The sequence below is a fragment of the Fusarium oxysporum genome, chromosome 13, assembly GCF_000149955.1.
Source record: "Fusarium oxysporum f. sp. lycopersici 4287 chromosome 13, whole genome shotgun sequence".
In the NCBI taxonomy this organism is placed as follows: Eukaryota; Fungi; Ascomycota; class Sordariomycetes; order Hypocreales; family Nectriaceae; genus Fusarium; species Fusarium oxysporum.
Genome location: NC_030998.1, coordinates 1,069,254 through 1,095,673, shown reverse-complemented (window position 1 = coordinate 1,095,673; position 26,420 = coordinate 1,069,254). Strand labels below are relative to the sequence as shown.

The 26,420-nt window shown below is 48.1% G+C and overlaps 10 protein-coding genes across 11 annotated transcripts; 5 read left to right on the top strand and 5 right to left on the bottom strand.

Moving 5' to 3' along the window:
- Nucleotides 1–362: 362 nt before the first annotated feature.
- On the bottom strand, nucleotides 363–1,773 carry FOXG_12292 (uncharacterized protein). The gene is made up of 3 exons (XM_018392050.1): nucleotides 878–1,773; nucleotides 756–826; nucleotides 363–703 (listed from the first exon to the last, which is right to left on the bottom strand). Exons 1-3 carry the CDS (start codon nucleotides 1,483–1,485, stop codon nucleotides 579–581), a joined length of 804 nt encoding a protein of 267 aa, XP_018250836.1. The 5' UTR covers nucleotides 1,486–1,773; the 3' UTR covers nucleotides 363–578.
- A 2,635-nt stretch (nucleotides 1,774–4,408) lies between these two features.
- FOXG_12291 (uncharacterized protein) lies at nucleotides 4,409–6,806 on the top strand. Its single transcript, XM_018392049.1, has 4 exons — nucleotides 4,409–4,829; nucleotides 4,885–5,168; nucleotides 5,220–5,816; nucleotides 5,867–6,806. The coding sequence occupies exons 1-4, from the start codon at nucleotides 4,533–4,535 to the stop codon at nucleotides 6,711–6,713; spliced, it is 2,025 nt and encodes a 674-aa protein (XP_018250835.1). The 5' UTR covers nucleotides 4,409–4,532; the 3' UTR covers nucleotides 6,714–6,806.
- A 44-nt stretch (nucleotides 6,807–6,850) lies between these two features.
- Nucleotides 6,851–7,660, top strand: FOXG_12290 (uncharacterized protein). 2 transcript variants are annotated; one of them, XM_018392048.1, is made up of 3 exons: nucleotides 6,851–7,367; nucleotides 7,420–7,459; nucleotides 7,517–7,660. In XM_018392048.1, the coding sequence occupies exons 1-3, from the start codon at nucleotides 6,942–6,944 to the stop codon at nucleotides 7,540–7,542; spliced, it is 492 nt and encodes a 163-aa protein (XP_018250834.1). In that variant the 5' UTR covers nucleotides 6,851–6,941; the 3' UTR covers nucleotides 7,543–7,660. The 2 variants fall into 2 exon arrangements, with proteins under 2 accessions (XP_018250834.1, XP_018250833.1); XM_018392047.1 differs by having other exon boundaries at nucleotides 7,420–7,660.
- FOXG_20710 (uncharacterized protein) lies at nucleotides 7,657–8,996 on the bottom strand. The gene is made up of 3 exons (XM_018401019.1): nucleotides 8,862–8,996; nucleotides 8,679–8,811; nucleotides 7,657–8,600 (listed from the first exon to the last, which is right to left on the bottom strand). The coding sequence occupies exons 2-3, from the start codon at nucleotides 8,802–8,804 to the stop codon at nucleotides 7,725–7,727; spliced, it is 1,002 nt and encodes a 333-aa protein (XP_018250832.1). The 5' UTR covers nucleotides 8,805–8,811; nucleotides 8,862–8,996; the 3' UTR covers nucleotides 7,657–7,724.
- Nucleotides 8,997–11,182: 2,186 nt separating this feature from the next.
- FOXG_12287 (uncharacterized protein) lies at nucleotides 11,183–13,877 on the top strand. Its single transcript, XM_018392046.1, has 4 exons — nucleotides 11,183–11,744; nucleotides 11,798–12,003; nucleotides 12,056–12,468; nucleotides 12,520–13,877. Exons 1-4 carry the CDS (start codon nucleotides 11,248–11,250, stop codon nucleotides 13,552–13,554), a joined length of 2,151 nt encoding a protein of 716 aa, XP_018250831.1. The 5' UTR covers nucleotides 11,183–11,247; the 3' UTR covers nucleotides 13,555–13,877.
- Nucleotides 13,878–16,150: 2,273 nt separating this feature from the next.
- Nucleotides 16,151–18,150, top strand: FOXG_12286 (uncharacterized protein). Its single transcript, XM_018392045.1, has 3 exons — nucleotides 16,151–16,479; nucleotides 16,541–17,561; nucleotides 17,610–18,150. Exons 1-3 carry the CDS (start codon nucleotides 16,288–16,290, stop codon nucleotides 17,960–17,962), a joined length of 1,566 nt encoding a protein of 521 aa, XP_018250830.1. The 5' UTR covers nucleotides 16,151–16,287; the 3' UTR covers nucleotides 17,963–18,150.
- Nucleotides 18,151–19,117: 967 nt separating this feature from the next.
- On the top strand, nucleotides 19,118–19,538 carry FOXG_12285 (uncharacterized protein; the record flags this gene model as incomplete). The annotated part of the gene is made up of 3 exons (XM_018392044.1): nucleotides 19,118–19,240; nucleotides 19,301–19,340; nucleotides 19,411–19,538. The coding sequence occupies 3 exons, from the start codon at nucleotides 19,118–19,120 to the stop codon at nucleotides 19,536–19,538; spliced, it is 291 nt and encodes a 96-aa protein (XP_018250829.1).
- Nucleotides 19,539–19,749: 211 nt separating this feature from the next.
- On the bottom strand, nucleotides 19,750–21,567 carry FOXG_20709 (uncharacterized protein; the record flags this gene model as incomplete). The annotated part of the gene is made up of 1 exon (XM_018401018.1): nucleotides 19,750–21,567. The coding sequence occupies one exon, from the start codon at nucleotides 21,565–21,567 to the stop codon at nucleotides 19,750–19,752; it is 1,818 nt and encodes a 605-aa protein (XP_018250828.1).
- Nucleotides 21,568–21,981: 414 nt separating this feature from the next.
- FOXG_12284 (uncharacterized protein) lies at nucleotides 21,982–23,358 on the bottom strand (the record flags this gene model as incomplete). Its single annotated transcript, XM_018392043.1, has 9 exons — nucleotides 21,982–22,100; nucleotides 22,158–22,258; nucleotides 22,308–22,386; nucleotides 22,452–22,563; nucleotides 22,619–22,720; nucleotides 22,776–22,893; nucleotides 22,945–23,027; nucleotides 23,075–23,172; nucleotides 23,226–23,358. 9 exons carry the CDS (start codon nucleotides 23,356–23,358, stop codon nucleotides 21,982–21,984), a joined length of 945 nt encoding a protein of 314 aa, XP_018250827.1.
- Nucleotides 23,359–24,879: 1,521 nt separating this feature from the next.
- On the bottom strand, nucleotides 24,880–25,897 carry FOXG_12283 (uncharacterized protein). The gene is made up of 2 exons (XM_018392042.1): nucleotides 25,339–25,897; nucleotides 24,880–25,286 (listed from the first exon to the last, which is right to left on the bottom strand). The coding sequence occupies exons 1-2, from the start codon at nucleotides 25,750–25,752 to the stop codon at nucleotides 24,945–24,947; spliced, it is 756 nt and encodes a 251-aa protein (XP_018250826.1). The 5' UTR covers nucleotides 25,753–25,897; the 3' UTR covers nucleotides 24,880–24,944.
- Nucleotides 25,898–26,420: the final 523 nt, after the last annotated feature.

Genomic DNA, 26,420 nt, shown 5'->3' with positions numbered 1-26,420 from the left:
GTCCAATCACGCCTTCGAATTTCGGATGCCACTTGAGTACGAATAATCACGTCTTCGGCAATAGCAGGATCTAAATCGAGTTGTGACATGCTGAGACTCTTGCGTGATCCCGATAACGGATGTCACAATCATGATCAGACCCCGCGCCTTCAACGGACTCCAGATCAACTACCGTATGTTAAAACTCAAGACCTTAGCGAAGAACTAAACGCATCAAGCTACATGAGCCTGATGGAAGCATAATATCATGTACCTGTATCCGGACTGTGACATACAAAAACACGGATGTCAGCTTGTTGGTATTCGCACATCACCAAAAGAAAGCCCAGATTATTCACATGATGCGAAATGGGAAACAGCAACTGGTTTAACAAATCAATCTGTTTAACATAATTCGTAACACGTAAGCGAATGTGAGGTATTCTAGTAGTAATACATATAGCCACTTTCTACGAAAAGGCATGAATCAAAGAAGGTATCAGGTCAGCGCTCGCTAGAAACGTCCATCTTGTTCCTTCTCAACTGCCCCAGGCAGATATTTCATTCAGCAATCTCCTTTTGGTTCAATCTTTTATGCCTCAGTAAGGCTTCTGGCCGACAACATTGCCGGGTCCTGAATATCGAGCAACAGTATACCATGCGCCCTTGGAGTCCTTGGCGGCGCCAATGCCGATCTTTGTTGAGCTCTTCCAGACACATTGAGCTGACGAACGGTTAGTCATGTATGGTGAGATGAGACGGATTGATTATCTTACTGTAGTGGCCATATTTTGAGAAGTTACCCTTGGGGATAGTCTCTCCCTTGTAGTACTTCTTCTCGTTCAGCCTGAGACCTGTTGTCAGTTGTGTATCATGCTAAGAGAGAGAGTTGACATACCATCCCTGAGCACCAGCAGTGATAGGGTTCTTGAAGCCGTTGCTTGCCCAAGCATATGCAAGATTCTCACCCTGGTTGGGACGGTCCTTTCCTGCAGAGTGCTGCATCTTACCAGCCTTGACCAGCTTCTTAGCATAAGCTGTAGCAGCTGACTCAAGCTTGGAATCCCACACGATGGCCTTGACCTTGACATTTGAGCGAGCGACATTGTGAAGACGCAGAGCCTCCTGCTTATCAGAACTCAAAGCCCGAGTGAAGAGCCTTGCAAAGATGCTACGCTTCTCTTCATCGGTGTCGTCAACCTCTGTATCCTCATCATCGTTATCGGGATAAAAGATGACGGGATCGAGGCCCAAGCGAGTGACGTCAATGTTGGCTTCTAGGACACGAGGCTTGTTGTAGTCACTGGGGACCTTGTAGTCGTTCTCGGCGCTGACTTTGGCCTTGGCGGAAACACCATCAGAGTCTCCTCTCTCATCTTGAAGGCCAAAGCCATCGACAGAGATGTCAGCGTCCAGTAGATTGTTGGAAGGTGCTGCAATCACCGTTGAAAGAAACGATGAAGCAAGGAGAAGGGAAGAGTGGAGGTAAAGAGTAGGTAAATGCATTTTGTCGGATAGTTGAAGGTTCTTAGTATAAGATTGTGTGTTTCTGTGGCGTGATAGTTGGGAATATGTTTCAAGAATGCCTGATTCTTAGTCCTTATATAAACTTCAAAAAGCTTCTTCTATGATGATCCAGTCACCAAAGATGGGAAATTCTCTGACGTCGATGAGTGGCGTGGATGAGACTGAGTTGCGGATAGATCACAATCCGTGAGATCGGCGACCCTGAAGACCCTGATCCAGAATGCCAAACCTAACTTTAAGTACCCAGGGGCAAAAGCCAAATTTCTCTCCTGGTTTTTACGGAGGTACCTTGTAGACGCCATTCTTCTGTTTTCGATGCTTGGTAGTTATGCATTTTAGTGGTCTGGCCCCTCGGTAGTTAGTTATGCTGGGCCAAGATCGTGATGTCTCAGATGTTTGCGACTAGCGGTTCTCACAATCCCTTGTTAAAGCATTCAATAAATGATATTTTCCGGCAAACAACGCAAGGGAGAGACAATGCCATTGTTTTCCATTATAATTGCTCCCCGGTACTTCCTTCTGGGAAATCTGAGGCAAATTGTCACACTGTTAGAGTTCGAGTTAGTAGCGGAATGTAGTCCGCAGGACCTGGAGAGTCGATGCTCATGAAATCATCACTCCAAGTCCCTGAGAATTCCACAAATAATATCATCTCGATCTGAGTTCCTGTTCATTTGACGGGTATTCAATGGATGCAGAATGGAGGTGTCAGCTGAATACGGTGATGGGTTTTGGCCGTTCCCGGAACATTTACATTCCAAGCACCGCGCCATCCACAAACTCGGTCTAGACTACAAGCGTTTCAAAATCTCAACGACCAAATAACGGGCGCGATGTGACATTTCTAACCTTAAATGAAGACCAAGGCGAGTTGCGGATTCGTCATTCACATATGTGAGACAATCCATTACATTGCTGTCCTTGGGATGTGTAACCCACCATGCCCACCAATGAGGAATGCCACTCAAACCTTGGGTGGTATAAACTCGCCAGTCTTACCCAAGACGGAAGAGCTGAAGCCGTTGGTCTAAAAAGTCTTGACGCAGGGGAATTCCAGGTACGTGGAGGAGGTCTTATGACGGCAGTTGCAGATCCGTCTGATGCGCGCCGATTCTGTCACTTTGGGCTGAAATGGGACATATCTAAAACGCGTCATCAGTATTGGATTGCCACGAAAGGCTGTGAAAGCCTTGGAAGCCTTCAAGAGGTGAATCCATTAAGAGATGGCGATCTCGGGTCATTTTAGTTGTCACTCCTTTTGTTAAAGAACTGCTGGGAAATTATCACTTTTATTGTGAATTATCATGAACAAATGCAGTATTCATGATTGATCCTTGCAAAAATGACTCAAAAACTTCCAAGGGTCCTTTACGGGTCACAGAAATGTCACAACCACAACTGGACTTATGTCAGTAACGTTAACGAGACCGGTTTAAGGCTTGACATCCAGACCTGCTGCAAATGAGAGTTTGAAGTGACGCGTGTAGCATGCCGGCTTTGTTACCAAGGTTTGGCTGTAAGGCGATCCGACCATAGTGGTAGAATGGCTTACAAAGAAGTAGAGAACCTGTATATCCCCATGATGTGGTCTATTTTTCAGTAAACATCACAAGATTCGTATGCGCTCACTGGACTTGGAGCTGAGTTCTGTAACAGTCCCGGCATTACAAAGAGTTTCTATGGTGATACTACATCCTACTTTGCTTCTTCAGATCCTGGTGAGCTATTCCATTTGTCACAATATATCATATAGAAGTATGAACATTGGTTGTAAGGACTGGAAATTGTCGGTTGTGTTGCCTTCTTGATTGTACAGTGTGAATATAGTGTTATTAAGGCTCTTTTAGGTAGTGAGGAGAGATAAGATAAGACCACAATATGCATAGAACGCCGGATCTTTGATAGTCCGCGACAAATCGACTTCTGAAACCCACTAGTCTATCAACTTCACACTGTGGCGCCCCATTGCCGAGTAATGTCGTACTGCTGCAGGGTAATTGTAAGCCATTGAGCTCACGAATTGCGAGAACGAGCAGTATTTTAAGTTAAGATGAACCAATAAATAGCTATTAATAAGACGCTGTCCAAATTAATATGGATTCCTTCAAGGGACTGGTTTCACCGGCATCTCATCATCTGGCTTGAAAATGATTTGTTTGAGAATTTCTTTCTCTCTCAACAACTGCCTAGATATCTATCGGAGTACGCTGGAGTGTGTCCGCCTGGCATCTCATAGTCAGTATCTCGTCCCAAATCCCCGGTAGGCTATCACCAATAATATTCAATCTTAGTTTTGGTTGCAGAAGATTGCGAAGAGCTTACCATTATTGCAATCAATGACGTTGGGTTTTCGGGCTGATAACCCGGGTCCCTGCACCCGTCGCTTTCGTGGGGTAGCACTTTAATTGCTCGCATATGAACCAATCCTAGACACTTAATAATTGATCACATGTCCAAAACCTCAAAAATCTTATCTCAATGCGAATATTTCTCAAGATCGAGATACACATTCAATTGAGGCTGAACCTCCCATGTTCTGGGCTCTGAAACGGCTTGGTTCAGGTACTACACCTCCGCGGTGCAGGAGCAGCTGATACAGTGCTGCATCGTCCACCGATGTGTCAATTAATGAATAATGCCCTTAGCGGCCATTGTTTCTCTTATCAAGATACCGTCCTGCAGGTCGCTTGGCCGCCGGCCAGTGATCAACCGTTTCTTAGTCACTCGCTTCAATGTCTGAACTGATAAGGGCGCATGGAAGGCTGGGGTTTGTGGCCAATTACGTCCGTGCGTTGTTATCATTGCCCCCATGGGGAATTTCTTATCGTGCAGCTGCACCCGGGAATTGCTTATCTTGAGAGGCCCGCCGGCACTTGAACGGGTTCATTATCTTAGGTTTTGTAAAACGGCCGTAGTGTTTGGATGTATATAACAATGATGAAGATCTCAATGAAAATGGTTGTGTCAAATGCTCTTGTGATAGACTCTTGAATCCTAAACACCAACCTTACTGCAAATATATCACAATGGCTGGTGGTGGCGGCCCTTCATCCGGCACAGTCGAGCCTCCTCTGAGCCAGGCCTACGGCTATGGCATCGTTGTTGGTCTCGGCTTTCTTTTTGCCCTGGGCATGATCTTCACGACATGGGTATTGAAACGGTACAACCATGAGAAACAGACCTCGGAAATGTTCAACACCGCTGGCCGAACGGTTAAGTCTGGTCTTGTTGCTTCAGCTGTTGTTTCCAGCTGGACTTGGGCTGCTACCCTTCTTCAATCATCTGGTGTCGCGTACCGATATGGTGTTTCTGGGCCATTCTGGGTAAGTCGACTGTTTGTGAATCGTGAAATGTAAATTGTGACTAATAATTGCAAAGTATGCTTCTGGTGCTACCGTTCAGATCATTCTCTTCGCGACCATTGCCATTGAGCTGAAGAGAAGGGCTCCCAATGCGCATACATTCCTCGAGGTTATCCGAGCTCGATATGGCCGCATTACTCACTGCGTGTATATCTGTTTCGGTCTTTTCACCAACATTCTCGTCACTGCCATGTTGTTGACTGGTGGCTCTGCTGTAGTCACTTCTCTCACTGGCATGCACACTGCTGCAGCATGTTTCCTGCTACCTCTCGGTGTTGTGCTGTACACCATGTTTGGAGGGTAAGTCAGATTAGCCTCTAGGGAGGGAAACGTGTCTAACTCGTCAAATAGTATCAAGGCCACTTTCTTGACAGATTATGTTCACACCGTCATTATTCTCGTCATCATCCTCATCTTCGCGCTCACTGCCTATGCAACCGGCAGTGAACTCGGATCACCTGGCGAAGTCTACGATGCGCTCACCAAGGCGGCCAAGTCTCATCCCGTTGATGGCAATGCTGAAGGCTCATACCTCACCATGCGATCTCGCGAGGGTATCATCTTCTTCGTCATCAACATCGTTGGTAACTTCGGTACCGTATTCATGGATAACGGTTACTACAACAAGGCCATCGCCGCTCACCCCGTTGCCGCACTTCCCGGATACATCATTGGCGGTCTTTCATGGTTCGCTATCCCTTGGCTCTGTGCGACTACCATGGGTCTCAGTGCTTTGGCCCTAGAGACCAACCCCGCGTTCCCTACGTACCCCAACCGCATGGACCCTGCTGATGTCTCGGCTGGCCTTGTTCTGCCGTACGCTGCTGTTGGCTTGTTGGGTAAGACTGGCGCTATTTGCACTTTGATCATGATCTTCATGGCTGTCACTTCTGCGACTTCTGCTCAGCTCATTGCTGTTTCCTCCATCTTCACCTACGATGTTTACCAGTAAGTTCTTCGTGTCCGAAAACTGGTACCTTACGCTAACGCTTCTCTAGGACCTACATCAACCCTCAAGCCTCTGGCAGCCGACTTATTGGTGTCTCACATACGACTGTCTGTCTCTATGGTGTCATCATGGCCAGTTTCAGTGTCGGTCTTCACTACGCCGGTATCAGCATGGGTTGGCTATACCTCTGGATGGGTGTCATGATCTCCGCAGCTGTCATCCCCGCTACTCTGACTCTTCTCTGGAAGCGCCAGAACTGGATTGCTGCTGCCGTGTCTCCCGTCCTCGGTCTTTTCTGTGCGCTCATCGCTTGGACTGTCACCTGCGCCAAGGAGTTTGATGGTGTTCTCAGTGTCGACAACCTCGGTTCCAACAACCCTATGCTTGCGGGCAACGTTGTCGCTCTATTGAGTCCTCTGATCTTCGTGCCGCTCTTCACATTCGGTTTCGGCTCAGATAGCTACGATTGGGCTTCTATGGCTGCTATCAAGCAGGCTGACGACACCAGCGACTCCAATGGTGACTCTGAGACTGCTGTCGTGACCAGCTTCGCCGTTGCTCCCGAGGAGGACATGGCCAAGCTCAATAGGGCCTCAAAGATTGCTAAGACAATGACCGTCTGCATGACAATCGCTTTCCTGATCCTCTGGCCCATGCCCATGTACGGAACATCCTATGTCTTCTCCAAGCCCTTTTTCACTGGCTGGGTTGTTGTTGGTATCCTCTGGCTGTTCTGCAGTTCCATCGCTGTTGGTCTATTTCCTCTCTGGGAAGGTCGACAAAGTCTTGTTCGTGTCTTCAAGGGTATGTTTGGAATGGGAGGATCAGATATTACGGAGGAGATACAAGGAAAAGCAGTGCACGAAGAAAAGATCGATGAATTTGAAAAGCAGTAGATAGAAGATTGAGCATAGTTTAGCTTATCTTAGCATACCATGATATTTGTTAGTTGAAAAAGTGTTAATAAGCAAAGTCTACGTCACCCAAGCCTACGATCGTGATACAAAGTGGAGGCGTGATTTATCTCCAGCAAGTTGCGACCACTTACTCAATTGTCACAGCCAGACACTGGCCATCTGTTTCAAAGTGTTTCCCCGACTAGTATTGACAGGGCAATATTCAGAATGGTTACTATAAATCTGGCCTACAGCGCCCCCATCAATCCAAGCGGTGCTTCTCCCATCTTGTCAGAAGCTCAAGTCTGGAATGGCCTCAAGCGCAAAGTCCGGAAAGCCCATGAATTTGTGGCTCCCATTCTTGAGTGCGAAGTCCTCAGTGAAGAAGATACAGAAGTAGGCACAAAGGTCACCCGGCAGGTCACATTTGACAAAGAAGCGCGAGGTAGCAACGACATCGTTGTCAAAGAGGTAGTCTACGAATTCGCGCCGACTCGCGTCGATTTCTATCAACCAGATGGGAGCAAAATATTCAACATCGTTAGTGTTGACCAAGGCGGTAATCTGATATTGACCTTTGCTTTTGAATGGTGGCACCCGCAAGTCGAGGCAGAGAGCGAAGAGGCCAAGCAGTTGCGCGAGAAGTATTTCAAGGTGATCCTTTTGCGCTGAACTTTGAAAACATAGAGCTGACTCGGCGTTGTAGATGGCCAGGGGGGCCGTGGAGGGTACTATCAATGCTATTCGTAAGTTCGTAAAACAAGGCGAGCTTTGAGAAAGACCTAGGTCACTCGCTAGAAAAGGATACTGTTTGCTTTGCAGGCCGTAATGACAGGGTCCGTCGGAAGGGGGGTATCAATTCATCATGCAGAGAATATCTGAGAGAAGGACTGTACTATACTAAGAAATAGAAAAGTCACCAAAAGAAACATCGTTCGCTAAAGGAGTGTTTTCCTGATCCCAACTGATCCTCTGAAGAGACTGCGTCGGTGACCAATACTAACGCCCGGATCACAACGCAATCGTCTGCTCTCGAACAAACTTCTCCTCAGTTTCGGAACTCCTAATTGGCATGATCCAGATATCGTACGGAATAAAACCGCTATTGGGGCCAAGTCCATCCAAATCATTTCTGATTAGGCCTCGAAAGCGAACCTTCATATCCTGAAATGCAACATCGTCGTTTTTATGGACTCTATCATCCCAACTTCTACCTTCGCGCTGAACAATAAATTGAACAGCGTCAATATCGTGGAAGCCATGTATAAACTGAAACTCCGACACTGACATGCGGCCGAATGTGCCGTGATGATCCCATAGCGTGAGGTTTCCAGGTGACTTTTCGACACTGTATTTGATGCCGTATCTTGGCCTTCTAGTGGTAGCCTCTGGTGTCTGATATGTGGCCTGAGGGAGAGGAGGTGGAGGCATAGCTCTAGTCGCTTGATTTGCCTCTTGTACAGGGGTTATGTCTTCAGTAGCCAGCTGGGTCTTATCAAAGAACATTGGCTCTGAAGTTGCGCGAGGATTCTGTGAGGTGCCGACATTAGAAGCTCCAGGGGTCTCTGTTCCAAGCTCTGGACTGAGACGGGATCCTGGGTCGCTTTGTCGACTTGGAGGTGGTGACAATGATTGAGAATCATCCTCCGTGTCAAAGGTTGGTGTTTCGACAAAATTAAGGCGCTGGACTGGTCGACAGCTGCGGCCTGATGATGTGTATTTCTCAGTAATACCGTCTATAGCGGCGGTGGTCTCTGGACGTTCGGTCATCTGAGCGCCAGGGGCAGTTGGTTCAGAAGAGACCGCAGTGTCGCTCGGAGGATTTATCGCCGCTGTGGAGTTTTGAGGAGGCGGTGTGATGTTGGTCATATTGCCTGCCGATAAAGTCTGGTACAGTCAGTTGATAACCCTTTATGCATCATGTCTGTGGACGGGTAGAGCGATAACACCGAGAAAACTACCTACCTGATTATCTGGTCCCCTAGGGCGTAGAAGAAGGGTGTCTAGATCTGGAAGGGTGGGATCATTATCTGAATCGTCTTCGTTCCATGGGTCTGTGTCCATTTCCTCGCTTGGAACTGAAGGTGACATTACATTACTGACAGAAAACATGTTAGCTAGCGTATAAAGTTTGAAAGCTGGCAATACCTTTGTCCAAGTGTCTGAGATCTCTGCCTCTCGTTACGTGCTACTTGTTTCTTCTTGGATGGTGAGTTAAGACCTTTTTGATGTTCTTGCTGGTTATGGCGAAAAAAAGAGTTGGGCAAGCAGCTTGACGATTCTAACACTTGGTCAGTAACATATTCTTGCAACTGCTTGGGGGTCCTACTTTTCATCATCCTGTCCCCAGATCAGTGAGTCCCCAGAAGAAGAGCTCTCGCTCGCTGGCCAATATTGCTGTCCTCGGCCTTCTATGACTGCAAATGTCTTCGCCATATACTCGAGGTCAACTCTCTGTCTTGCATCGGTCCACTTAATCAGGGAAGCCCCGGGCACTCCATCACTGGTCTTATACCCCTCAATAAATTTCTTATAAGCCTGCACGAAGAATCGGCTGGAGGGATTGGACCGCGGATAACCTAATGCGATTTGGAGAGGGGTTATTTTTGGAATATTCCCGATCTTCTCCTTACTCATGGTTGATAGTGAATGTTGAAAAATAATGTCAGTCGGATAAGTATGATTCTGCTTGGAGTTGGATCCGGATGTATACGCAAAAACTGATGATAAGTCAAGACACTAAAGGAATAGAAATGCATTTCCGTGAGGGGAGGCCTCTGCCTGATTTTATGGTCAAGTCTGCCTCAGCTGAACACCCCAGCCAACTCGAAACCTGAAGAGAAAAGTATATAAACATTAAGCGCTCTCCAGAAACACCTAGGCCTCTGAAATTGGCCTCCAAACCTCATGACAAAAAGAGTCACCGAAATAAATAGTTCTAAGTATTTCTGCAGCACAGACTCCATGATCGTCTCGGCCTTCAACTTTAAACCATTAAAACCAGAGTTTTGTAGCCGGAGTAATTTGTCCCCAAGGTTGCAATTTTGGGGCTGTTTGGTTGGTATCGAGAAACGGTGTTGGTTCAGGACCAACAGTTTTCTGCATGAGTACCCTCTGCAGGAATTCGAGCCAATAGGAACAGCTTCAGCAGGCCAACAGAGGCTTGTGAGCTATAAATAGCATGTTTTCGCTTCTCTCTTTTCTTTCTTCCATTTTATCTGTTTCACAAGAGTCCTCCTGGGCTTTTTACGAACAATTCTGAAGCGATTGCTGGTTATGGTGTGTTGTCGCTGAGGCGCAGCCCTTGCATGGGCCAGGATCGAATCTGCCTTGCAAAAGGAGCCCTGATCTATGTAATTGCCAGTTAAGGAGTTGAATTCTTCGAGTGGAAGCATTCAATTATCTATAAGTTCAGCCTCTAGTCTTCTTCCTCGTTTTAGCTTCAAATCGGTGCTGCCATTGACTGATATTCCCCGATCGTGCTGGCTCACTTTGCCATGACGAAATTGTTATCCGATAGTGATGTCCCCCCAATATTACCTTGGCAGTTCATATCTCGGTTAACTGACTTTCTTGATTGCCTCTGACTTTATGTGCACTCTCATAAAGAATGCTGTGAATGCTAGCGCATCTTTTCTCACAATCAGACAGCAGGAACTTTTCTAGAGCTTCTACTGTACTTAGAACGAGGTCTCCGCTACGCCACCTCTGCTGTCAACTGTATTCAGATGAACTCAATCGTAAGCTACTCCCTAGTGTGCTCAATTGATCCACAACTGCCCGCATTTGAGGACTACATGTCCAACCTCCATCGTGAGCTATGACAATCGTCCAGGCTTCTACTGGTCGCACATTTCCAGCGCAACACAAAAACGTGTCGCGCGTTCCATTTTCTGTTCCAGGTTTCCCAGTGACATGTACTGCATGAGCACGCGATAACTGATGAAAAAGACCATGATGTTGCCGACATCAGTCCGTCAATGACTCGGGTAGTCGATTCCCTGTAGGAGCGGGGAAACGTTAAGCTTGATTACCCAAAAGTCAAGCTTATTATCCCAAGTCCAAGAGAGTCGTTACGCAAGAACCTCTACCCATCAAACCCCATCAGGCAGGTGAATAAACACGCCGATCCCTCCCCGCAGCAAAGCCAAGTAGCCAAGCCAGCTCAGCCATTGGCCGACTCTGGGGAGCTTCCCAAGAGGGTTACAACCGCAAGGCATGACGACATTCGCGAGAGCTATCCCGAGCTCAGGATCGTAAGCTTACCGACTGGGAAAGGAAGTTCATCCATCATGATAAGAGCTTTGGCAAATCAAAGACGAGCTTGGCTCGAGATGGGATCCTGTTTGTTGGGAATACCAAGGACCTAAGTGTTGTCTATGCAATGGTACCATTGTAAGGTAACATGACACTGCAGAATGGGGCTGGTCATGTTTGCGGGAGTTGCATTTATATCCGAAGCTTCCCATTGCTCCGCGATTACTTCCCCTCCCAGGCAAAGGTTGTGAAGTTCAATTGGCATTGAACCTTCGTTATGCATTTCCGACAGCTCTCGACAATCGCAGCTTTCGCTGCTGGCGTATCTGCTTGCCAGCGTGATCTCGTCTTGGGCAAGCGACATACACATCGCCAGCCACTGACCAAGCGCAATGTCGATTGGCCTCCAGTCTTGACGGAGCAAGAAACTCTTCTTGTCAATTCCTTTGACAATTCATCCATTGACAAGTGGTCTGACTACTACGGTCACCAGAATAAGCTGGCTGGCTATGGAAAAGAAGCTGCCCAGTGGACCGCTGATCGTTGGTCCGAGAGCGGATTTGATGCGCACCTGGCGGAGTACCATGTGTTCCTCAGATACCCAGTCAGTTCATCTCTCTACTTCACCGGCCCCAACGGCACAACAACCGAGGTGAACACCAAGGAGGAGGTGCTTGAAGAAGATGATGTTACAGGCTGGGATGTGCTTTCACAGCAGACCTGGTTGGCCTACTCGCCGACCGGAAATGCTTCTGCCGAATATGTCTACGCTGGGTAAGTCAAGTTTTCAAATGGCCTGGATGTTTGTTGCTGACTTTTGGCGCTAGCCGAGGCTCAATCGATGATTTCGATCGACTAGTCGAGCTTGGTGTCGATATTAAGGGCAAGATTGCTCTTATCAAATATGGTGGTCTGTTCCGCGGACTCAAAGTAAAGAATGCTCAAGATCACGGAGCCATTGGTGCCATTATCTTTACCGACCCTGGCGACGATGGAAACATTACGGTTGCCAACGGTTACGAGGCTTATCCTGGTAAGACTTCTCATATGACTGCTCTGAAAAGCTCATGCTAAGTAAATGTCAGATGGTCCTGCTAGAAATCCCAGCTCCGTCCAAAAGGGCTCAACACTATTTCTGTCCACCCGTACCGGCGACCCTACAACTCCTGGCTACCCCTCCAAGAAGGACTCGCCTCGAGCTGACATCTCGGAGGTTATTGCCAAGATCCCAGCTCTGCCAATTTCTTACTCGGCCGCTCAGCCTCTGCTGCAGGCTCTCAATGGCCACGGCGTTACCGCTGAGAAGGTGAATCGTACTGCTTGGACAGGCGGTCTCGATGCCGACTATAGCTCTGGCCCTGCGCCTGGCGTGAAGCTCGCTCTCAGCACCGTCTCTCGTGATTCTATCGAGCCGGTACACAATGTCATTGGTGTTATCAACGGAACCAATGCCGACGAAACTATCATCATTGGAAACCATAGAGATACATGGATGGTCGTAAGTAAAATCGCGAGCAGATACTCACAAAGTTCATCACTGACTGATTAGGGCGGTAACGGAGATCCCAACTCTGGTTCTTCGATCCTCATTGAGCTTGCTCGCGCATTCAAGAAGCTCACTGATTCAGGCTGGAAGCCCAAGCGAAACATTGTTCTCGCATCTTGGGATGCTGAAGAATGGGGCATCATTGGCTCTACTGAGTGGGTTGAGGAGCACGTCAACTGGCTCACTGATACGGCTGTTTCATATCTGAACATCGATGTTGCTGTTAGCGGCCCTCGACCTAATCTCGGTGCTTCACCTGAGCTTCATACCTTTGCTACCGAGGTTCTCAAGAAGATCGTTGATCCCAACTTTGGTGGCTTCAATCAGTCCCTCTATGACGCTTGGCATGCTGCCAGCGAGGGTGACATCGAGATCCTCGGCTCTGGCTCTGACTACACTGCTTTCTTCCACCGCGGTATCAGCTCTCTTGATACTGGAAGCAGTGGAGGTGCCGGTGATCCTATCTGGCACTATCACTCCAACTACGATACCTATCACTGGATGTCGACCTTTGGTGACCCGGGATTCCATGTTCATACCGCCCAAGGCCAGTACCTGTCGCTGCTAGCTTACCACCTGGCCACTGATGACATCCTTCCCTTTGACACTCAGAACTACGCCAAGGAGCTTCGAGCATACTACGAGGATCTCTCTGAGTATGCCGAGAGCAAGGATGCCGATCTTGATCTCAGCGAGCTTGACGAAGCCATCGAGCACTTCAAGAAGAGTGCCGATGAGGTCAAGGCTCTTGAGAATCTTGCCCGTGAGCGCGATGATGACGTCCTCAAGAAGGTTGTCAATCATAAGTACCGCGACTTCCAGCGAGGTTTCATTTCTCAAGGTGGTCTGCCTGACCGTGACTTCTACAAGCACGTCGTTAATGCCCCTGGTCTTGACACTGGCTACGCTGCTGTTACCTTCCCTGGTATCACTGAAGGCGTTCAGTATGCTGAGGACGGTGACTTCTCCGTGGCTCAGGAATGGGTCAAGAAGACTGCCCGTGGTATTGTTGTTGCTGCGAACATCTTGAAGACATAAACTGTGTCAGGGAAGGTTTAGAAAGCCAAGGACTTCATTTCAAGTCAATCATTTATGAACGTTATGATCTCATGGTTATGATAATTATAGTACTTGCACAGCATTCTAAGGTGTTTTGGCTGGTGCCGGTTTGGGGTTTGATTGAGCGGAGTTATATGGGCACAGTCACAAGAGGATAGGAGGTGATAGTAAACCAAAAGAAATGGAGACAAAGATTCAGATGCTTCTACCCTTGTATGATGCTTAATCATTGCTATAATCCCTTCCCCCCGGAAGTCCACATAGAACTCATGAACCATCAAGATCAACTTGTTACGTGTTTCAAGCCAGAACATCAGACAGTAGTTTTGTGTTCTTTACGTACATTGAATATTCTCACCATAGTTGAAGAATAGATATCTTGTTGAGGCGCGCCGTCTGCAGGCGTTCATAGGTGCCAAAATCGAGAGGCTGTCACGTCTCCAGCCTGATGGTCTATGAATCCGCGAGATATTTGTTTCGGATTCGTATACACAAATAATGTATGTAAGATTTCAGGAATCTCTGATTCAACTTTTGTCGCAATATGATGAGAGCTTGATGGCTGACTACTCAAGCGAGCCTTTCCAGGCGTCGGCCAGCGGGGTCATCTATAACCTTCCGCCAGCAGCCTGACCTGTTAATCATGTTCTATAACCCATTCTTCTCATTTCCAATATTTTCTCTGGTCTTACCAAGCCGCCGAGAAAACGTACGCAACTGCCGACAGATGTGTAATTGACGCAGCTTGGCGCTTGGCATCACCGTTTCGCTACCTTGGCGCCGAGAATTCTAGAATCCACGTGGTGAATCTTGTTCAACTACACGATACGACACTTCAGGTTGCATTACGCGTCTAGGTCGATCGAGACTCATCTGTCAGTGTTCTTTGTGTCTTGCGACATGTCTTGATGTTTACCAATAGATGATAAGCATTCTCTAAATCAGAGGGTGTATGGTATCATGTATTCGATTCAAGATATCCCATCCACCATCGGACATAAGGAATGCAACAAAGGTAGGGCACAGACATTCAAGATCTGAGCCACGCATCGGATGCTGCGGAAGAGATGCGATTGACACTTTCTTGGCGCATCTTGGCGTATCAGAATTGATAAATCCTTATATGGCATCGGGTCTCGCAGCGTAAGATGTCCGGTGGCACAGTAAAACGGCGGTTTCCCAATCAGCAATAGAATAAACCAGTGGGTGTTTTGGGTGTTGCATTCCTTTTTGCCGTAATTCCGAGTAGTGAATAATCCCAGCGGCCATGCTTTGATTCCGTGTGAGGGGACGCAACAACGATTTTGACTATGTAACCTTGGAGGTGCGGCAGATGAAGGCGGTATGCAGCGCTCACTCGGGGTTGTGATATGGCCACCAATTAACGAGTTTGGTTGGAAGTGGGGAAGATTACAGTGAGCACAAACCTAAATTAGGCCTGTTCAGTAGCTCTGATCTACACCTTAAGTCGTTATTGCAAATATTCACGCACTCGATACTAACTGGGACAATATTGATGTAAATCTACGCTGCATATTGATAAGAGTATGGTACAGTGATGATGCCAGACTGTACCAAATACCACGACGCAACCACCACTCTCAAGGTTTTGCCACGTGGATGACGCTGCATGTTTTGTCAGCCCAAACTCAGCAAGACTGCTACGTAGTGGACGCTGGTCCTTTTAAGCTTAGCCATCAAGCTTACCCCTCTCCCGGGTACAGAATCCATCAGAACTCAGAAAACGCCAGAACCAACAAGGAACAGTCCAGTTCTGAATCCCCAAAAAACTTGGAGTGTTGGTGTTGCATTGTGTCAGCCAAGAAAATGGGGGAATGGGATAATCACTAATCACCTGCTCAATTACGCTTCTGTTTTTAGTAGTGACTCCCGGGACTACGAGATCAGCACTAGTCAGATTTGCGCTGCCACCTCCGATGACAAGTCCATTCACGATGCTTTGAGGGGAGGCACTGGAGGGGTCAGTGTTCGTCACTCAGCAGAGCTCCGAAGCTTCGGTACTGGAAAGTGTTTTTACTCCCTATGATGATTCCATTTTCGTGATCAACAAACCTCGTGGAGGTCGGTGGCTGCAGCAACGTCGCACAGGGGAGCCGAGGCTTTGGGATGGGATCAAATATTGGACGCCATCAAACGCTGCAAAGTGAGGATCGGCTCTTTTCATGTCAGATTCGGGACACCACAGCCATTCAGGCTGATCCTCGACCTACAAATTGGGTTGCACTCGGGGCAAAGACTCCCTGGCCCCTACCTCCCATAGCAATGCTGACTCGGGGTGTTTTTCCCTGTTTACGAGACACAATAACCCAACTTACAGATCGGCATTTCACCCTTGTCGTCCAATTAAAGCCAATGCTGGGCAATAAAGCTTGGTCTCTTCTTCTCCACGTCCATGCGTCGACCTTCCCGTAAACGCTTAGAGTCATCGCAGATCGTGAGCTTTGGTTCATTTCCTCCCCCGCATCGCATGGGCTAGCTTTGGGGTTTGGGGGGGCTTGCGGGCGTTGACGTACGAGGCGGGTTGAATGGAAGAGTTGTTTACGTGGTAACAAAAGCCCTTGCTTCTTCCCCCTCAGACTTGTTTTCTTCTCTTGTTCTGCTAGTAAAGGCAGTAGCAAGCTGTCATCTCCGCGGAGCGTAGAGACTGTTTCGCTATTCTAGACTTGTGTTATAAGCTACTGTTCTTGCACCATGACTACTGATACCACGGCGACACCGCCGAGTGAGCAAGAGAAGCCTACAGCTGTTGATGTCGAGAATGTCGCGTCGACGACGCTGTCCAATGTCGGGGGCGGGGCTTCTGTTGATGCTGAGCGAAATGCACTCTTAGCTGCCCTCCCTGACCCTGATGAGGGCAAGAGTGAAGAGGAACGACGCGAGATTGTAAGTCGTTCAACATATAATCCGTATCCCATCGTAATGAATGATGCTGACAATGATCCAGGACAGGAAGTTGGTCTGGAAGGTCGACCTCTGGCTTATCCCCTGGCTATCGCTGCTTTACCTCCTCTCGTTCCTGGATCGAACCAATATTGGCAATGCTCGTCTCGCAGGCATGGAAGACGACTTGGATATGGGGCCAGGAGATTACAATGTCGCTCTCACCATCTTCTTCGTCAGTTATGCCCTCTTCGAGCCAATTACCAATGGTCTCCTCAAGCGCTTGACACCCCGCATCTTCTTCACGGGCATCATCATCGCGTGGGGTGCCGTCATGACTCTCATGGGTGTCTGTCACAACTACCCAGGTCTACTGGCAGCTCGCTTCTTCCTCGGTGTCGCGGAGGCTGGCCTTTATCCTGGTGTCAACTATTATCTCGGTTGCTGGTACAAGTCATCTGAGATTGGTGCACGCGCCGCCATTTTCTTCTCTGCTGCTGCTCTGGCAGGCTCTTTCGGTGGTCTCCTCGCTGCAGCTATCGCTAAGATGGACGGCATTGGCGGTAGACCTGGCTGGGCGTGGATCTTCATCCTTGAAGGTCTCGCAACTGTCGCTGTCGGTGCCTTCTGTTGGTGGATGGTCTTTGACTGGCCCGACACCGCTCGGTTCCTCTCCCCAGAAGACCGTGTCCGTGTTCAACGCCGCCTCATCCTCGATCGTCAAGGAAGGACCGCCGAAGACTTCGACAAGCGTCATATCTGGGCTGCCATGAAGGACTGGAAGACATATGGCTACATGGTTATCTATATGGGCTCGCTGATGCCCCTGTATGCCTTCTCTCTCTTCCTGCCAACCATTCTCCGAAGTATGGGACATGTAGGCACCAAGGCGCAACTCCTATCGGTTCCTCCATATGCTTGCGCTGCAGCCGCTACTGTCTTCGTCGGATTCCTAGCAGACCGAACCAAATGGCGTGGCTATTGTAATATTGCCACTGTCTGTGTCGGTATCATTGGATTCACCATGCTGATCGCTTCGGCTGACCCGCACGTCCAATACGGCGCTGTGTTCCTCGGTGCAATGGGTAAGTATACAACACTGGCTTCTTGAGGCATTTACTAATCGAGAACAGGTATCTATCCCACCGTCTCAAACACCGTGTCATGGGTCAACAACAACATCGAAGGTTCATTGAAGCGTGCCATTGTTCTCGGTATGGTCGTCGGCTGGGGTAACCTCAATGGTGTCGTCTCGTCCAACATCTACCGTGAGACCCAAAGGCCTCGCTACTTCGCCGGCCACGGCACGGTCCTGGCCTACCAGATCCTGTTTCTTCTGGGAGGTTCCATCTTTATGCACTTTGCACTTAGATTGGAGAATCGACGTCGTGCTAGAGGATCATTGGATGCCAAGTATGCTGCCATGACAGACGAGCAGAAGTGGATCAGCGGTGATGTGCGTCCTGACTTTAGGTACACTCTCTAGAGAACGCAAAGACATTGGTTACATGGCGCTTTGTTTCTATGTTTCATTGGGGGACTCCCTTAGCAGGATAGCTGAACTGGTATGGATTGGATGAAGGTACCGTTATGATTATGTAGTACTCATAGAATACTGTTAGTACTTTCAATGTCTCTGATACTAGAATAATGAACCATTCAGACTTATGCAAGCTTTCTCGCCTGCCTATGATGTATTGAGACCCCGCTCAATTCTGAAGATGCTCGGATGCTTCCGTAAGAGCAGACAAGGGTGTGAGACAACGACAAGATGTTCCAGCTGAGTCCATATGCTGAGGGTATCACAAAGAATGGTCGAGACCGCGCCACATCTGTCTATATTCTTGATACTGACCAAATCATGCACTGAGTTATGAGTGCACAAGCTGGTAACAGATATTTGTGCCCTACTTCTCATTGTTCTTGAAAAGCACACCGACTCCGTCATGGCATCGCTCACTATGCTGTGAAGTCTGTTTGCAGACCCTTCTGCGCTATCAGTCGTTCGATTACAGTATGAATCATGTCTTCGTGTCACTAGAACAGACCCCGCTGTCTCTTTTGATGCAGGGCTTCTAGTGGTATGACTTAAGACAAGTTTCTGGTAGCTAAAACATATGTGATCTAGACATTTGAGAAGCATATTTCCTACACATCACCTTAGTTACGTCTTTCGAGAGACTACTCCGTGATATTCTAAGCTTTGAACTATGTGAACCGACGACAAGACTTTGTGGTTTCCATAGACTAGAAGGATAAGATAGAGCAAAGTATCAAGAAGGTCCTGAATGATGAATAAGGTCAGAAAAGCTCCCTATTTGTGACTGCTCGTGGTCTCAATCTGCACGGGCGGCACAATGACACAAAATGAGAATCAAGCCTAGACAGTTTTACTAGAGGAGGTCCCATCACCGCCATATCTGTAGAACCTCTTCTATCAATATGAAACAACCTCCCAATAGTCCCTCCTTCACTTTTCCTCTTACCTTTGCCCTGTTACTTTCTATAAGAACCGTCGAATCCGCTCCTCTGTCGGTTGATAACTCATCAACCACTATCATAAGACAGACACTCAACAACTCAACAAAGTCCAAAAGCTCTCAGCTCAATCCAATAAGCCTATTGCACTTTCCCATTCAAAATGAAGTTCTCCATCATCCTCGCTGTTGCCGCACTCTCGGCCGAGACCTTTGCGTGTGCCAACATTGGGCAAGTCTGCCAGAAAGGCGACCCAGATGTATGCCAGTGCGATGCGCCGCTTACCGTAAGTCCTACTATCTTCACTCATCCGTATATTTGACTGCTTATATGTCGGACTTTCTAGCTGTCCTGCCGAGGTGATCTTGCCACTCGTCCTGGAGGCGGTGAGTGCCCCTGTCGATGGCTCAACGGCCATTTTCTCCGTACCCATAAGAATTCTTCTGATCCAAGTAGCTCGCCGCTTTCACTACCAGCTTGGCGACATTTGTCCCCTGCTCAAACGAAATGGACGGTGCGTCAATGGGAAATGTGTTCCGGGCCCGCGTCTGACGGCGGTTACCCCTACGCCTACTCCTGAGTAGTCGATACCGCAGATCAGCAGCCTACCATGCATCCCAACCGGAATGCATTACTCTCGTTTATATCAAGTCGGGCTATTGGGTCAGAGCTAGTTAGAGTTGACAATATGAACCCCAATATGACGAGTTTACCCTTAAGATATTCCAATCTCAATGCTTGGAATGCGCAAAATTGAATTGTCTGGGCTGTAAATAAATAAGAATATGCTCTGGTCTACTTTACAGTAAAGCTTCGTAGGTTACTAGCACCGCCTTTGAAGAGTTCTCCGTGCATGACTCCGTGCACGTACGCCTCTCCCACAAGTGTATATGTCTCATCGCTCTGAGGTCGCAATAGGTAGGGTACCTTCCCTCCAAGCAGGATACAGACTTCATCTCCTGGCTGCATATCCAGTGGACCTACCCCAACAAAGCCCGTGGAAGTCATAAAGGCACGTCTCGTGTGCATCCGCATAAGAGCGGAAGCATAGAAAGAGCCTTCTGCAGACGAAGCCTCTCCGGCTTCCTCTCTACCAAGTGTGTCAGGACGCTGAATTTTCTCGACTTCCTCTGCACACTGAGATCCCCAACCCTGATATGGCACCGTAGTGAAGCAAGTAGTACCATCGAGTATCCCGATGCGCGCAGCATCTAAGCGCTCTTCCCCAACCCTGATTCTTGGTGAGCTATCGCAAAATCTTCTGATGCTTTTGAGCCATTGGTTGGCTGCAGCCTGGTTAATGGGTTTTAACCAGTTTGGGTCCCAAGTTGCGCCGATGTCTTTCACTTTATCCACGTAAATGCCTTCAAACGTCGCTATGTCGAATTGGGGAAATTTTGGTACAGCGGTATATGTTCCTGACGCCTTGAAAGGAGTATCCCAGGCTGGCTGGGCGTTCGGGTGCAGAACATCCATGCTCCAGTCGGGTACCCAACTGGGCAGAGAGGCAAGTTTTCTAGGCCTTTGGCAGTACATGAGAACATCAATAGTGCCTTTTTCTAGAATTTTACAGGCTGTTTCTCTGTACACCTCTTCAACTGTCATAGAGTAGTCTGGGAACAAGTTAAAATGATCCCTGTCTCCAGTTAGGTTTAGTAATGCAAAGATGCGATCCCGCGGATCGGTCGCGTGTACAACGTTGTAGTCGACTTCCAGAGTGAGTGATACCGCGACGACCTGTAGAAGGGGTTGGCCCCATGGACTCTCTCCATCGGGAGTATAGACATAGTGCCATCGTCTTGTGAACAGGCTATAAACATAGCTGTTGAGGGGAGTGGAGTAGACATAATTCAGGTTCCGAATCAGCATCTCAAGCCCATCGACGGATTTCTTTCGCGCGCGACGTTGAACAATACCCGGGGCTTCCAGCGTCTGATCTATGAGATCGTACTTCACAATCCAGCCACCACAGGCAATAGCAATACGCCGACCAACGGCAAACTCCTGCATGATCCAAAGACGTTGCCAATAGCGTCGTTGACAGTAAACATGGAACGCCGTTTTAGCAGCTTTTATATCAATGGAACCTTCCTCCTTGTTGCCAGAGTAAAGCTTACGCAAAGCCTCAAGGTCGTTAGAGCGCAGGGCTCGGCCTGTGTCGCGCATCAAGCGGCATATGAGATCGCTGCTCTCATCACCATTACCCAACCATGCGATCACCTGATCTGCTTCCCTGTAGATATGGTGCATTTGATGAACCTGGTGGCTCTTCTCGACTTCGTCAGCTTGGTTGATACACAGCTGATCGACCCAAAGCCATCGAGGCTTTTTGCGAAACCGTAGACGTCGAAGGGCATTCTCGACGGTTGAGCTAATGTCTATTGTCGTCCCATCAATGCTAACCAGCCTTTTGGGGCTGTTTGGAGATTCCCAGACATAAGATAAAGCTGTATATGGCTGAGAGTCGCCGCGAACATATTCCTCAATATTGCACACGAGGAGATCTGGTCGATCGGGATCAGAAGTAGGTTCCGACGGAGCAGGCTCTAGTTTGACGAGTCTGATCCAATGGTCAGGATCTTCAAGTTGACTGTACTTGATATCCGAATACATTTCGAGTATTCATTCAAGAATCGCATTAGAATAAGAATAGTTCGAAAGTAAATCACGGCTATCCAATGCTGACAGTTTCTGGCCTTGCCCCACCTTGCCAAGTGTATTTAGGGTTGAAGCTCTCGTCAAATACTACCTCAACATCAAAACCATCTGGACTCATGAGGAATCCCGCAATACTGGTTTGGCACTTAAATAGCATGGAGTCCAAAATATGCTAATCTTTTTTTAAAAAATCAGTCTAACGCTGCTTCCAGGCAAGATGTCCGTTGTGGTGAACTTGCAAAGTGACTGTGAGATCAGTGCTGCTACCCCTGTGCTTATGCCACGTGGACATCGCATTTTTCACGAAGCACACGACTCCTGAGGGCATGGGTTAAACATTTCCTGACTTGTATAATCTCTGGCATCCTTCTAGACAGTTATCATGTCGCTAGCCGGCCCAAACTTGCCAATCCCATTCTCCTGCTTTTGCACAAACTCCACTGGGTTTTGGTGGTCCTCGACATAGCCAACTCCGCTAACAGCCTTGTCTATACGAAATCAGTAAGCTTTCTCCCTTCACATGGGTGGGTTATAGAGTTACGTACAGTAGCCTGCCAATCTGAGGATGTCATCGGGCAGAGTTCGAGCAATCTCGATGGGAGTACTGAGGACTTCATCCTGGTCAAGCCGGTAGTAGTCACGCTGCCTGTAGAGACGTTAACTGGGTTCGACATCGTGTAATTTGATTTACTGACGCAAAGCATGCAAAGAGAGTGCGGAGAGCGTCGGGGTCTGATCTATCACACTTGTTCTCTCCCGCGGCGTGATAAGTGGCTATATGGGGCGTCAGCTTAAAAATCTCGGTAATCTAATTAGGTAACCTCGTGGAAGGAACTCACATCCTAGAGTAAACAACGCTGATCCAGGCTCCATCTCTGCATACGTGCATTCTTCTAACTTCGGGATACGATCAGCGCCCCAAAGGTGACTGCCAGGTATAACAGCTGTAGCCTAAGTAGAGCCACTGTCAGTCCGTGAAGTGCAGCAGTGCAATGGACTATCTTACCCCATTTTTGTAGGTGCACTTCGATCCAGCAATCAAACATCCAAAGATCGGAGTGAAGAGAGGGTTGCTCGGGTCTGGACGAGTCTGGTATGCAATTTGATCCTGTACCATATCACCGTTAGATATAAAGTCCTAGATATCGCTTCTAAGGACATACCCTATGAAGAGGCTGGGGCTTGGCCCCCGGTACCAATCGTAAGGCTGCCGTTGAGGCTAGCACGTAGCCACTCTTTTGTGGAACCAATTTATCTCCTGTGTACGATGAGAACTCATCGCTGACCCGAATATCAGTCAAACGGTCTTTGATCAAGCTTTTGTCGACTTACTTCAGATAGTGCGCCATTATGCCCTGCCAAACGGGCAGCCGCATGATCTTGACAATTTGCGCAGGCATCTTAGCCAGCAGTCCCTAGGAACATTAGACTTAGCCAAAGATTCAGTGATGAGTATACTAACGTATACTCGCTGAGACCCTTCGGGAAAGAAATCTTCGCCAAGCTCATCATGGGTCGATGTTGAGGTGTACAGCTTACGGCCCGAAAAATGAGGCTCAACTTGGAGTATGTGTTAGTATCGGCCCCAAAAGTGAAATTTGCCGGTTACTAACTCGCTGCCATAGACTCTTTTAAAAGTTCTGGGGAGAGGAAGTTGGATACAATGACTCCGCCATCTCTGTCGATGACCGAGAAGACCTTCTCAAGAGGCTCCGAGGCGTCTATGGTAACAAGTGAGGGTGCCATTGCTTGGATGTCCGAGTTCGATGATATTATGGGTGGGAAGCTACTCTGTTGATCTCTCACCAAGGCTTGTCAAGGCTTGCTTGTTTATAATGTTTTGTATCGTTGTCCGACTCCGGAACATTGGCTCCAGCGATTGGGCTTCCGAAGCCGATTCACGCGATGAACAATGACCAACGCAAATCCTTCTCTCATATGGTAGCGGGTAGTCTCGGTCTTTGATGAGAAGGTCCAAGCGAAAACATGTTTGCCATACCAGCTAAGACCGGGGAATAGGCCCAAGTACCGATCTTATCAAACATGGTTCCCCTCAATTCCATCGTTTGACTTGAGCTGATAAGCCGATGGAAGCTACAGTTCCACGTGAGTTTATCTTGGTCGTGTTTGTTTCCCAAAAGGTCCATAGTTGAAAGGCGAAAGAAGGCCAGTGGCTGATAAGTGATTCCCTTCGCTGATTCATTTGCCTCGCAGGGATCTTGACGTAGTTTTGGCTGCGGCAGATAACAAACTCTCGCCTGGACCTTCTCACTGTACCTTAATGATCGTAGAGTGCGGGGGATAGCGTGCGGGGGATTTGGTCCGGTTAAAGATGCATTAACAAGAAGAGTAATAGAGCTAAGCGAGCTATCAGTAGAACCTCTTCTTTCCGTTGTCGCTTCGCGTCCTTGGTTCCGAATCAAATGATTGCCAATCGATGCAACCAACGGATCTAGTGCTTCTTGGTATCCTGGGTGGGTGGGTGTACTGTTGGATACCTGTTATTTGAGATTGCACTCAGAGATAGACTTGACTTGGGGATACGGAACTGAGAACTTGATTAGCCATGTTGATATACACGCTTGATCAAGATATATAATCTCAACCTTGTGGCCGTCCTTCTGTCTATATAACTTTCTTTTCCTGTCCCTGTTCTTCATCCGTCACCCCTCGTAGTTGTGCATCCTGATACCACCATGTATCCCTCGTCCCTTACTCAAGAGACTTCCAAAAAGGGAGGCGATGTTGAGCGAGTCGGTTCAATAGACATTGGAGGAGTCAGTATGGTCAGTAGCCGCATCCTCTATCCATCGTTCTTTTTTTGGAAGTTTCTGACATAGTCGTGATAGACCAAAAGTGGTATTCCGGAGCTTGAAGGTGATGCCTGCTATCTTGGACTCTGTCAATCATCGCCGTTTGAACACTCGGCATATCCAACTGACAGCTTTCGCTGGCTCGATCGGCGCGTATGTGCCTATCATGGCAATTACATGGATCCTATTCAACGCTGCGATGAAGGCCCAAGATATTGACAAGGAAACATTCCTACCTGTCAGATCCCGCTTCCAACCAGACACCGGTTATTGGGCGTTTTGCTGCACATTCACGTTTCTGTGGTAAGAAGCCTGACCCCCTTATCATGCATGATAGAAGTTGCCGAAACTAAGCCCCGTAGGGTTCAAGGATATGCCGTCTTCCTCAGAACCTTAAGGACAAGATTCTTGCAAAGACTTTTTGAGCAAAGAGACGGCAATCGATAGTGCAGGGGCAGCGGATGTCATTCAAATTATACTTGACTATCATCTTCTCTGAGATAGACCAAGGCATATCAATCAAGCTCCAATTATCTCCTTCACAACCTTAGAAACATTGTCAGGCTGGCTAACCGTGGGCACATGTCCGCTGTCGAAACTGTGCGCTGTAACCTCCCTTCCACTTGACGCCTTGACAGCTTCAATCATGCCACGCTGGAACTGGGGCGGGATAATTTGGTCCTGTTCGCACACGATATAATGCACTTCGACGTCATTATATCCAGGATACGTCAGTGGTTCCCGGAAGCTTGGTGTTGAGTGTTCCGGCATCTGCTTTGCCAGTTCAAAAGCTTCGTCGAAGGGTAAGTCAGAGAAGGTATGAGTCGCGTGACCCTTGGGATCAAGAGTCATGTAATCATCCTGCATCCAATATTAGCAACATTTTCTTGAACTGGACGATACAATGCAGAACCTTGAGATCGAGAAAGTCGGGCAGGGCTGATCCAAATGCATCCAAGTTGGAAACGCCAGGTTGCAACACGACTGATGCAAGATAGATAATCTTGTCGATTCCTCCTTGCTTTCCCTCAGCCTCGCGAGCCTTTCGCGAAAGCTTGCTGAGACTCTGGGTTCCAGGGATGCCTCCATAGGAATGGGTCATAAGAACGACCTCCTTTCCCTCGTCAAGAAGCTTTGAAACAACATTGGTGATCTCGTCGGCGTCGTCGCTCATTGTTGCAGGCCGAAGATTACCTCGCTTGCCAACCGATGGAGTATCGATGACGCGCGAGTCGATTCCATGTCGCTCGAGGCTCTCTGTGAACACACGATAGTGTTTTGATGGTGCAAACGATCCAGGGATGATAACGACAGTTGGGGTTGCCATTGTTGAGTTTGCTTGTGTGGTTGAAAAGGCATGAAGAGCAAGTAGTTCGCTGAAAGTTGAGTAAGAAAGCGATCGTGACCTTTTGTATGCGGTTTGTGCTGTTGGTTGGTTGTACGACGTTTGTCATCGGATTGCAATACCCAGCCATCTCCGCGTTTTCGGAGGAGATACGATTTCTTCTGATTGGTAATTTTGGGGAAGCGTTACCTGAATGAGTAAAAGCACCGCGAACCAACACGTTCAGCCATAGATCTTGAGCATGGATCCTGTCAGCCCTAAATTCCTGCGATCTACAGAGCCGAGGCTTGGAGTTGGCCGCATCGAACTAAGAGTCTTAAGATATTGTCCATCGATAAAAGAAATACTTATAGGTTTGGATAGATTATTATAGGTCACAATAACTTGGTAAACTTTGCGTGCTCTTTTCTCTGATTGCCCTCTCACCCTGTGTAATCGTCAAACTCCATACATTGCGGGCGCCCGGACTGGCTGATTTCAAGCTTGGCGGAGTCTGGGGGGATCTCCAATCACAAACTCGGCAAGAGTCAATAGAAAGGAACACATCAAAGAACAAATGGGCTTATCTGCAGCGCTGAGCTGAAGAGTCTCGCGGGTAGCTTTGTTTCGCGTACTGAGGCCATTGATGTACAAACGCTGAAAGGAGGCAG

What these genes read in the sequence shown, in the direction of transcription:
- FOXG_20710 (XM_018401019.1), bottom strand. Translation starts at nt 8,804, where the DNA reads ATGTCACCTTCAGTTCCAAGCGAGGAAATGGACACAGACCCATGGAAC. An exon ending in CTAGGGGACCAGATAATCAG is followed by an intron (nt 8,601 to 8,678) that starts GTAGGTAGTTTT and finishes TGACTGTACCAG; the next exon opens with ACTTTATCGGCAGGCAATAT.
- FOXG_12287 (XM_018392046.1), top strand. Translation starts at nt 11,248, where the DNA reads ATGCATTTCCGACAGCTCTCGACAATCGCAGCTTTCGCTGCTGGCGTA. An exon ending in GCCGAATATGTCTACGCTGG is followed by an intron (nt 11,745 to 11,797) that starts GTAAGTCAAGTT and finishes TTTTGGCGCTAG; the next exon opens with CCGAGGCTCAATCGATGATT. An exon ending in ATAGAGATACATGGATGGTC is followed by an intron (nt 12,469 to 12,519) that starts GTAAGTAAAATC and finishes CTGACTGATTAG; the next exon opens with GGCGGTAACGGAGATCCCAA.
- FOXG_12283 (XM_018392042.1), bottom strand. Translation starts at nt 25,752, where the DNA reads ATGGCAACCCCAACTGTCGTTATCATCCCTGGATCGTTTGCACCATCA. An exon ending in CCGACTTTCTCGATCTCAAG is followed by an intron (nt 25,287 to 25,338) that starts GTTCTGCATTGT and finishes TATTGGATGCAG; the next exon opens with GATGATTACATGACTCTTGA.
- FOXG_12286 (XM_018392045.1), top strand. Translation starts at nt 16,288, where the DNA reads ATGACTACTGATACCACGGCGACACCGCCGAGTGAGCAAGAGAAGCCT. An exon ending in AAGAGGAACGACGCGAGATT is followed by an intron (nt 16,480 to 16,540) that starts GTAAGTCGTTCA and finishes ACAATGATCCAG; the next exon opens with GACAGGAAGTTGGTCTGGAA. An exon ending in TGTGTTCCTCGGTGCAATGG is followed by an intron (nt 17,562 to 17,609) that starts GTAAGTATACAA and finishes AATCGAGAACAG; the next exon opens with GTATCTATCCCACCGTCTCA.
- FOXG_12290 (XM_018392047.1), top strand. Translation starts at nt 6,942, where the DNA reads ATGGTTACTATAAATCTGGCCTACAGCGCCCCCATCAATCCAAGCGGT. An exon ending in TGCGCGAGAAGTATTTCAAG is followed by an intron (nt 7,368 to 7,419) that starts GTGATCCTTTTG and finishes TCGGCGTTGTAG; the next exon opens with ATGGCCAGGGGGGCCGTGGA.
- FOXG_12292 (XM_018392050.1), bottom strand. Translation starts at nt 1,485, where the DNA reads ATGCATTTACCTACTCTTTACCTCCACTCTTCCCTTCTCCTTGCTTCA. An exon ending in ACTGCTGGTGCTCAGGGATG is followed by an intron (nt 827 to 877) that starts GTATGTCAACTC and finishes AACAGGTCTCAG; the next exon opens with GCTGAACGAGAAGAAGTACT. An exon ending in CTCAAAATATGGCCACTACA is followed by an intron (nt 704 to 755) that starts GTAAGATAATCA and finishes ACCGTTCGTCAG; the next exon opens with CTCAATGTGTCTGGAAGAGC.
- FOXG_12291 (XM_018392049.1), top strand. Translation starts at nt 4,533, where the DNA reads ATGGCTGGTGGTGGCGGCCCTTCATCCGGCACAGTCGAGCCTCCTCTG. An exon ending in GTGTTTCTGGGCCATTCTGG is followed by an intron (nt 4,830 to 4,884) that starts GTAAGTCGACTG and finishes ATAATTGCAAAG; the next exon opens with TATGCTTCTGGTGCTACCGT. An exon ending in TTCACCTACGATGTTTACCA is followed by an intron (nt 5,817 to 5,866) that starts GTAAGTTCTTCG and finishes ACGCTTCTCTAG; the next exon opens with GACCTACATCAACCCTCAAG.